The sequence below is a fragment of the Tarenaya hassleriana genome, unplaced genomic scaffold (genome assembly GCF_000463585.1).
Source record: "Tarenaya hassleriana unplaced genomic scaffold, ASM46358v1 Cleome15, whole genome shotgun sequence".
In the NCBI taxonomy this organism is placed as follows: Eukaryota; Viridiplantae; Streptophyta; class Magnoliopsida; order Brassicales; family Cleomaceae; genus Tarenaya; species Tarenaya hassleriana.
Window position 1 is genome coordinate 2,698,983 of NW_010964923.1, and position 10,771 is coordinate 2,709,753.

At 31.3% G+C, this 10,771-nt stretch overlaps 1 protein-coding gene across 1 annotated transcript; it reads left to right on the forward strand.

Annotated features, from left to right (window-relative positions):
- Nucleotides 1–4,870: 4,870 nt before the first annotated feature.
- Nucleotides 4,871–6,863, forward strand: LOC104809007. The gene is made up of 4 exons (XM_010534880.1): nt 4,871–4,991; nt 5,119–5,207; nt 5,372–5,462; nt 6,507–6,863. Exons 1-4 carry the CDS (start codon nt 4,963–4,965, stop codon nt 6,535–6,537), a joined length of 240 nt encoding a protein of 79 aa, XP_010533182.1. The 5' UTR covers nt 4,871–4,962; the 3' UTR covers nt 6,538–6,863.
- The last annotated feature ends 3,908 nt before the right edge of the window (nt 6,864–10,771 follow it).

Sequence of the window (10,771 nt, forward strand, 5' to 3'; positions counted from 1 at the left end):
ATTATGAATAGAATATAAACTAAAGTATATATAGTGTGACCACTGACCATTTCGAATAAAACAAAGTTTGGATTGAATGCAACTTTATTTTGTGTAATGCCAATTGTCAGTGCAAAGGACGGTCCCTACCTTTGGGAAGACATTGGTATGGTCACATTTTTTTCAGATGTTGAAATGTTTGGGAAGCAACAAAGGTCCACACTCAGAAGCCCAAATGAAACCCTACGAGACACGACAATCGCAAACTAAGAAGAGGTCCATAGTGTTGGGTTTTAATTCAGTTTGTGTTTTGGTTCCATTCAAGTTTGGTTTTTATTTAAAAAAAATATGATTTAAATAATCGCTTTCATTTGGTTCTTTGGTTATTCAGTTTGAATTCAATTAATTTTGTTTTAGAATTATCATACCAAATTAGGTTTAAGTTCAGGGAGATTACATGTTGTTCAGTTCAATTTGATTCGGTTTTATATCGACCGAACCAAAATATTCAGTTCTACGGTAAACCCTTAAAACCCTAAACTCTTATGAGTTGTAGGGTTGTATACATTGTTTAGGTGTCCGAGAGGACAATAGTGTTGGGTTTTTCACTCTACGGTGTTTTTTTATCTATACCGAAACAGTCTACAAAATTCAAATAAAAAAAACTCGCCAATATTGAATTCATTTGTTTTTCTACACTTAAAAGAACCGATCTCGGACATTCTTAAGATCCATTGGTCAAACACTGCTAGAAAACACGAAATAGTTTCGCTAAGAGCAATATAAATTATAAAAGATCTCGAGTTCGAATCCATGTCTTAAAAAAAAATAGTTACCAATCCTAGATTTGTGTATTCTTGTATAGACTTTTTAAAACAGTCGCAAAAGTAGATATCATTTGAATCTTAGATCTTGATAATTAACATTTGAATCTTTTTTTTTTTGTAACCATGTGTACTGCACCGAGACCCAAACTAATTTTGGGAACAGGAGCAAAACATTTGAATCTTTACATCACCTTTTAGTTCATTGAGTGTAACGAATACGATATCAATATATGTAGTACATGCAAAATGTGCAACATGTTCCACGTTCTTTTGTTTTTCGAAGCAAGAGCTAATTGTTTTATACATTGCCGTCGTGATATATAGATGGATCATATGTATCTCTTATCGCAATTGATATATCTTCGTTTAATTGCATTTGGATGCAAGACTTTCATGAAAGAGTTATAGTCCCCATTTAAGATTCCACGTTCGAGGTTCTTGGTTAGTCAAAGCACTAAAAAGAATTTATATGATGTCCTATGATCCGAAGCATAGACTGTGAAAACGTGAATATATTAACGATGAACAAAATGGTACTCGTTCATCAATTTCAATTTATGGGTATTTCACCTACTAGTTGGTGACTCAACGATTGAAAGGTGAAAAAATCATTTTGAGGTCTTAGATTCGATTCCACTAGTGGAGAGGAGGGAACGAAACGGATTCAAAGGATTAAGTAGGTCGAAAACCCAGTGAACTTCATGATTATAAAAAAAAATTATGGACATTTTATTTCGTTTATTGGTAGGTTTTACAAGCTCTTCAAGTCGTTCCAAAGGTGTAAAATTTGCTCCGACATTGTAATAATACAACGAAATCTCATGCCGTAAAAATGAAATTAAAATGTACATAAAAACATGTAACCGTACGTTGTGCTTTGTTGTGGGGGGAAGAATCACGTGAGTTGATGGGGCAGATGAAGAGGAAACAACCTAACACTGCGGTCACTCGAAATGCTGGAATCACTTGAAATATTTGTGGACAAACCACACTGAACCCACCAGATCGATCCATGCAATTCAGACACGTGACCCTAACGATGAACACAAGACATTCACATCGTAGGAACATGTACACATGCATGTGTTCAGGAGGACTATATTATTTTACGACATGTGTCACAAAAAAATTGGTAATTTAGAAAAACATTGAAAAAAAATAATATACGAAGGCTTATAAAAATTGAAAAGCAAATTGAAAATAAAAATAGGGAATAATGTATAGTTTTAACTAATTAAGATAATGCATGCCCCTGCTATATACCATTAACAAATCAGAAGAACAAAGAGTACATAATTTATAAACACACATAAGAGTTGAATAGATCAATATCTATTAATTAAAGAAAAGAGATGACAAATAGAAAAACTTTCCATTCGTTCCTTATACAAAAGTTTTCAATTTTCCTGTTAACCACTTTTTTTTTTATCTTTTTGTTTTGATAACCGGGTATTCTGGATCGAAACCTAAACTAATTCTAGGTGCGAAAGCAAACCATGTGATTAGTATTACGCTCTCCTTCCTAATTTGAGATTTGAATTCGGGATAAGACAGACATTTTGCATCCTTGCATCATTGATTGACTCATCTAAATTGGGCTCTTTTTTTTTCATCTTCTCCATTCTTTTTTTTTTTGATAATATGTGATTTGCCAAGCGTGGGGTTCGAACCTGGGTGGAGCACTCTTTGCGTATACCCACTTACCAGTTGAGCCAACCACTTGTGGCTTCTCTATTCTCTTTTTACATAGAACTATTTGCTAGAATGGGAAAAGGCAATGGAAATTGTGATCTAATCTTCTTGTTCCCATGAACATTGTATTTTAGGAACTAATTCAGGGGCTGAAAAACAATCCCAAAACTGATAACTCTATTGGAAAAATTACACTATTATAGAATATGTGAACACAATTTTCTGATTAAATTTGTTTACGATTAAATAATAACATTTATATTATAGAATATTTAATTCGCTTTAATTATATAAATTTTATTTGGTTAACTTTTTTTCTCCTTCTATATACATTTCGAATGGAAGAGGTTTTGCGAGTTTTTGAAAGTTAAAAATCCAAAAAATCTCCGGTCAATTTTTTTCTATTTCACTTTGTTTAAAAATCCGATGAGTCAATTTTTTTTAGAAAATCACGTAAAAGCCAAAAACCATTCTTTTGTAGATTTTAGAGATTTGTTACTAAATCTTTTCATTTTTATTAAAAAATAAATATAAATTATTCTAAAGACAAAAATATCTATTATTTTAAAAATAATTTCACATTATACCTATATTATAAAGAGAATATTAACTTTGAGACAACTTATTGAAGAAAGTGATGTAATAAATGAAAATAAGTAATCAGATGATGAAAATAAAGAAGACAACTAGAATGAGTTTCGATTAAGTATATGTAAGGAATTCGAGATGAAATTATAGCAATATTATGAGATTCTCGATGTACAATTTTTTATTATTGTTATTACTAATATGAATAAATATAATTTTTGTTTTAATGCTAAACATCTTTTTGGTAATTCTTAAATATAAAATCTAAAATTAAAAACTAAAATATTATTTCTACCAATCAAGTTTTCTAAAAACTATACAAACTACAAAAACCAAAAACCAAAAATAAAAAACTAAAGCCAAAAAACAAAAATAAAAACCACTACCATTCAAATCCTCAATTCGGATATTCAAAAAATGAATAGATTAACACATAATTATATCAAACCTAATTTTATCCCAAAAATAATTGAATATGACTTTTTGAAAATGACATTAATCGAATTCAAATTGAATTGGTATCAAATACGAAAATGAAAAAGAGAAAACTGAATAAAAACTTTAAAATAAATTTCTAATTTTAAAATTGGGAAAATGGCAAATAAATACATCAATTTGTTAATTTCTTACTCATAAATACATGAACTTGTAATCTCCCAACAAAATACATCAATTCGCAATTTTCTGGCAAATTAGTACACAGACACTAACACCGTTAACTTTGTAACAGTTTCCGGTGAACAGTGCTGACGTGTCTCGCCGGATTTTCCACGTCAGCGTCACATGTCAAACATTTTTCCACGTCATTAAAAAATTAAAATTAAAATTAAATTCATTTAAAATAAAAATAATTTTTTAAAAAATAAATTTTAAAATTTATAAAAATTACAAAATTACAAATTTGAAAAAATAAATTTTAAATTAAATTCAAAAAATTCAAAATTCAAATTTAAAAGAAATATTAAAAAAATAAAACTTTAAATTTCAAAACTAAAATGTATACACATATATATACATAAATTTACAAAAATATATATAAACATATATACACACATAAATATGTATATATATATATATATTTTTGTAAATTTATATATATATATATATATATATATATATTTTATGTGTGTATATATGTTTACAAACTAAAATATGTATATATATATATAAATTTACAAATATATATATATATATATATATATTTATGTGTGTATATATTTTAGTTTTGAAATTTAAAGATTTATTTTTTTAATATTTCTTTTTAAATTTTAATTTTGAATTTAATTTAAATTTTTTTTTTTCAAATTTGTAATTTTAATTTAAAATTTAATTTATTAAGTTATTTTTAAATTATTTTTATTTTAAATGAATTTAATTTTAATTTTAATTTTTTAATGACGTGGAAAAATGTTTGACATGTGACGCTGACGTGGAAAATCCGGCGAGCCACGTCAGTACCGTTCACCGGAAACTGTTACACAGTTAACGGTGTTAGTGTCTATGTACTAATTTGCCAGAAAATTGCGAATTGATGTATTTTGTTGGGAGATTACAAGTTCATGTATTTATGAGTAAGAAATTAACAAATTGATGTATTTATTTGCCATTTTCCCTTTTAAAATTCGAAAACAAATCAATAAACTGAGATTCAAAGTATGCACCTAAAATGGTAACAATATCAAAGTTTAGGGGGCAATGGTTGTAAAATAAAAAGCTAAGGGGTCATTTAGAGAAACAAGACAAATTTAAAGGTTTATAATATTATATAGCCATGGAATCAGGGCACGAGGAAAGTCGCCATTTACGACATAGTAGGGGAAGCTCAGCGCCTTCATAGATCTGCATCTGAAATCTCAAGTTTTGCCGGACTCACTCAATGGAATCATCTTCGGATCCATCGAAACAGTAGTTTTCATGAGATCCCAAATCTCTGAACTCTCTCCTTGGTTCTTACGATTTCAATTCGTGTTCCTTTTACTCACCCTAAATTGTGTTTCTTTGTTCTTTTTTTTGGGCGATGACATGATCTAAGATTACGAGATTCTGTAACTGAGAGGAAAAGGAAAGGACCGCCATTCAAATTCTTGGTCCCTCTCGTATACGCTCCTGTTCTTCCCCTAGGTAAGTCTAATTTCGCTCATTTGTTCGGTTCCACGTTTGGTGATCATGTCTGATTTCATTGATCAATTCTTCTATATTTGCTTTATCGCCCGAATTTCGGATTTCGGATTCTTTGACTGATGTGGGTATTTCATGAAATCGTGTTTTTGCTCATTGTTCTGCAGTTCGGTTGTCTCTGAGGCATAAGCCAGTCCTGAGGGACAGGTTGTTCACTCTTGTCTTGGCAGGGGCTTTCGCTCATGGGTTTTATTTGGTGTATCCTTTTCTTCACTTTCATTACAATTTGCAAGATTAATTTAATTGCAAAGAATCATCCGATATAGATTGATAACTGATAACTAAGTGATTGATGACTAGTTTCTTGTTGTAGGTAAGATCATCAATGGTATATGCTAAACGATTTGGTTCAGTAACTAGTCTGGAATTGAGCACATGGGGAGGTGCTTAGCCCTTTCACGGGCATTACTTTATAGTTGTGGATTTTGAATGTGACCGGTCAGTTTCATTCTATCGGGTCTTGTAAGTTTTAGCTTGGAACTCAATTTGTGGATGGGAAATTAGAGAAACTTGTCTTCTTTTATGGCATATGAAGGTTCTGTTAGGGAAGCCGCATGCTAATTCATTAACATTTGCAGCGGAAAACGATGATTCGGAAATGTTCCTCTGAATAGGTTTGTGCAAAGACAGTAAACCATTAGAAAATTGCATGGAGATTTGGGGGGCAATTTTTTTGTTGATCATAATCCTGTTATGGGATTTCATAGGAATAATTATATAATTATGGGAATCTATCTAGTCAAAGAGTTCAGGGTTTGAAATTTTGTAAAGATTCTTGGTGAAAGTTTGGGGGTTGTAAAAGTGAAAAGTTGCCCAAGTTTTATCATCTAAACCAGTGTATACATGTGTGTAATGTGTTGAAATTACTGGAGAATTCCCAATAGGAGGAGCACTGATTAGGGAACCTTTCCATGTTACTGGTGTATGTACATATGCATATTTGTTTTGTGCATGTGTGTGTGTTTTATGTGTGTCATGTCATCATGCATAATTCTTTCAAGGAACGTGGCTCGTTCCTAACTCAAGATAGAGATATGAAGAGGGCTTAACTCGGGATTATATATTTCCGAACAACAGTCACGATTTGGTTTTGGTTATCGGTTAGAATGATACACAGATATAGCAATAGGCAATGGTTAGTGTTTTTATCTTATGTTAGTCTTGCTTCACCTTCATATACTGAAGATGTGAATCTCTTTTGGGAAGTTTGTTGGTTGTTTTTTTTCCTTTATAGATAATCAGAACGGATATATACGACGCAGAGAGCAAATGAGAACTCGGAAAACCTTTGAGACGCAATCGAGAGACGGAAGAAGAAACTTACTCTTTCTCCTCTCAACCTCCATTTGAAGAGAGCCTTAGTGTTTGTTTCTTGCTTGTGCACATTCTCAATGTGGTCATTATTGCTTTTAAATTTCATTGTTTGGTCTCTTTGGTACAACGTTAGAAGCAATAATTTACATTAAGGACAATTTGATTCTCTGCCTTAGCCGAAATTGTCGAGGCATGTCGTCTTTCTTTGAATGTTGCAACTGCTAATTGTACAAGTTTTTTAGGCATGGGCTAAAAAAACATCACCATGTGACTGTTGGCTTTGTTGATGACAGACGCAGTCAAAGGGTGGTCAACTATACTGGTTTTAGGGCTGGCTGTGGCTGGGGAGGGGGTACAGGTAGATATTTGTCCCGCGGATATCCGAAATTTAATCAGAAATTACCCAAATTATGGTTTCAGGTCTTCGAGAGGCCGAAAGCGATTTCAGCTCTCTCAGCCTCATCGGTCAAGTGCCGAGTCCCTGCCGCACCCTCGGGTACCCGACCCTTGCAAGGTCGAGACCGGTTACTCTGACTGATAAACTCAAGGAATTGAGGCTAGTATATGTTCGAAAATGGGCTTTGCTTGGTTTGGAATTTTTTTGTGGCTCGGGTAATTTGGGTCTCTGAAGGGCAACGAATGTTTTATTTGTTCCTCAAAATTGGTTGTTTTGGTGATTCAAAACCGATTTGATCCAGACCTAATTGAATTCTACACATTTAGATTAATCTAGGGGTGTAAAACCGGTTGCGTCGGCCTGATCCGGTTCAGATGGTCCCAATCTGGGATTTTTTTAGTCTAGTTCAATCCGACCCGTTTTTTTTTTTTGCAAATAAAAAACTATTTGCCTCAACCTGTCAAACGAGTTGATTCGCGAACCAAATAAATAACTAAAAAATAAAAAATAAATATAAATTAAAAATTTTGTAATTATTATAAATACAATAAAAAAAATTTAAAATTAAATAAAACAAATGAAATATCTATTAAAAACAATTTCAATATAAAAATATTAAAATATTAAAAATTAAATAAAAAAATATTTTTTTTCTATCTCGTGGAAAAATCTTGTGGACTCGCCAAGTTAGTTCGCCATGAGTTAATTTGTGACGAACTAGTTCGTTCGAACCATTTTTTTCGGGTTCAAATTTTCTAAAACTACATCGAAAAAATATGGGTTGGTTCGTGAACTGATTCACAAACTGGACCCATTTGACATCCCTAGATTAATCATATCAAACTCAAGATCTATCAAAAATGGATGTTCTCAAGAAAATCAATTGACATGCTCTTTGGACAAATTCATTCATTTCAAATATCCATTCATCAACAACCAACCACAATATGCCCATACGATCTTGGATTTTATTTTAAATGAGACAAACATATAAAATTAATTGCAAATACAAAATAAAATAAAAGTGAAAAGGGTCTTAGTGAATGAATCTTTGGGAGTTGACCAGAAAAGCACATTATTTGCCGACTCTCAAAGAACACATGTCATCCATCATCCCATCAACAAAGAAGTCAACTTCTCAACCCTTTAATTAAAAATGCAAATTACCTCTTTGGTTATATTTTTATTCCATGCCCTACGTGTTTATATGATTGAAAAAATTAATTTTCAAAACAATATATATATATATATATATATATATATAAGGTCGATGACAGTGTTCCTTAACTCGTTTCCGCCCGATTTTCTCCCGGAATAATCCTGCGTAATCCGTGTTAATCCACATAGACTATATGATCCTCGTTTTCATCCTTTCATCGAATTTTGCATGATGGTTTCTGTTATAATTTTTGTTTTTCCTGCGTGAAACCTAAAAATCATCTTATTACATATATATATATATGTATGTATATGTATATTATGGATTAATGGGCCATGAGAAAATTGGTCAGTTTAAGCTCTTCATGTTGCCAAGCGGCAATGACCCTTACTTTCCAACGCACCCGTGTAGTATAGTATACTCGGTCAATCTATAATAGATATATAGGTGTTTTTTTATGGGGTGTGTATATATGCGTATATATATCTCGTGAGCGTTATAGAACATTATAATTTATAATATTATTTTTTTTCTATTTTTTTAAAGATTTTATGTTACAATTAGAATTCAGTTATCCTCTCATCTCTACAAAGTTTAATTTTGATTTTGGAATTAAAGGTAAGGTTAAAAATTATAAATTAAAACACTGTAAAATACATTCTTATGATTTTACTTTATTTTTTTAGGATGTTTTTTCATTTTATATTTTCCAAAAAAAAACTTATTGTATGAGTTTCATATAGTTGTTGGTTGATATAGTCTATATCCATTTTTATTTTGATTTGTAAAATATAACATCCAACAAAAAAATAGAATGAAATAGGAAAATATATGTATTTCAAACAATATTAGTTAAAAGTATAAAAAAAGTTATGTAATATTAAAATTTATATTTAATTTAAATTTTGTTTAACTTGGTTTTTTCATGATATTAAAATTTTAATTTAAGAAATATTGATGTATGTATATAACATTGAAATCTCTATGTTATCTAATCATATTATTAATTACTATAAATTTTCAATTAGTGTCGACTAAATCGTACAACTTGAACTAAATAAATTTTGAAAAATTCGACCTATCTATCATAGGTACCAATTGTTCCAAGTTGTCTTCAATAATTTGTGCAAGTCCCCCGCATTGACAAAATCTCGTGGTCCAGCATCACATCTAATGTTATTATATTTAATTAGTTTTCTATAAATGGATAATATATGAAGATTATCTCATTGGACAACTGGTGAGATATCAATAAAACATTGTGGTCAACGTATATTATATATGGAGTTATATTTTATCCATAACAAATATTAAATCTTAAATTTTCAATGAGTGGTCTTATTCACCGTTTTAATTCACGATAAATATAATGATATATACACGTGGCACGATCTCATGTCCCCCTTTCGAACGTGGGAAAGCGGTACGAAGTTTGAGATATCTCGGTCTATGACGATGTGAATGGTAACCGTCGGTGCGAGAACACGGATAAATAATGATTCCTCGGAGGTATATGAGATGAGATGAATGCACACCGAAATAAGAAAAAAATTGTGTAGGGATGAGATTATAAAGTTAACGATAACTTAAACAAATTGATTGAATTTTCTACCAATAACATATATCTACTTTTTCAGTTGTTTCTGTGAAAGAATTTCAAATTTAAACGTGTTTAAAGTAGAATGGTTTTACCAAGAATGAGCTATTGAGAAGTAATTCTCGAAAAGTGTGCAAGTGAAAACAAAGCATGTTGAAAGATCTTATATTGATCTATGAGGACAATTTCATCATATGTACCATTCGCGAGACGTTACAAATGGTATCAAAGTCAGTTATCTTCCAATACGACGTCATTTAAGGATGAACCAGACACAAGCTGATAGGTCTGTAATATCTTGGATTATGATGAGGGTGGAATGTAATGCCTCGCGAATGTTACAGATGTTGAAACTGTCATCACCGACCAATATGATACCTCTTATATATATTTTGTTCTCACTCGCACACTTTCTGAGAAGTGTCGTCTAGGAGGTCATTCATCCTATAGTTACTCTAGAGCGAACACGCTTAACTTTAGAGTCCTTTTAGGATAGTCAACTGAAAGGTAAATGCATCTTATTGTTATGAGTAGCTCAATCAATTTTTTTTTAAATTATCTTTGATTGTATAATCTCATACCTATAGAATCATCGAATATCTTTTATTTTGGTGCATTCGATTCGTCCCATGTCTCTCCTACCTAAAAGCATGCCAAGAGCCGTCCTTTATCTGTGTCCTTTCTCACCAGTGATCATTCTTCCACTCTCATCAGTAATTAGGGAAGTCATATGTCCACTAGTTTCTATTTGATTCATCATCGAATCACATCGTATTGGGAGAATATCAACTCTGATACCATTTATAACACCCGAGAATATTGTGGGCGCTAAAACTTTCTTCACAGACCAACATGAGACCTTCAACCCTATTTTATCTTCACTCGCAAGAAATCTTAAGAAATATTTTCCAAGAGGTCACTCATTACTCCAAGGCTAACACACTTAATTTTGGAGTTTTCTCAAAATAGAAAAACAAAGATAGATGCTAAATCTTGTTGTCATGAGTAGTTCAATCATTTATTTTAAATTATCTTTGACT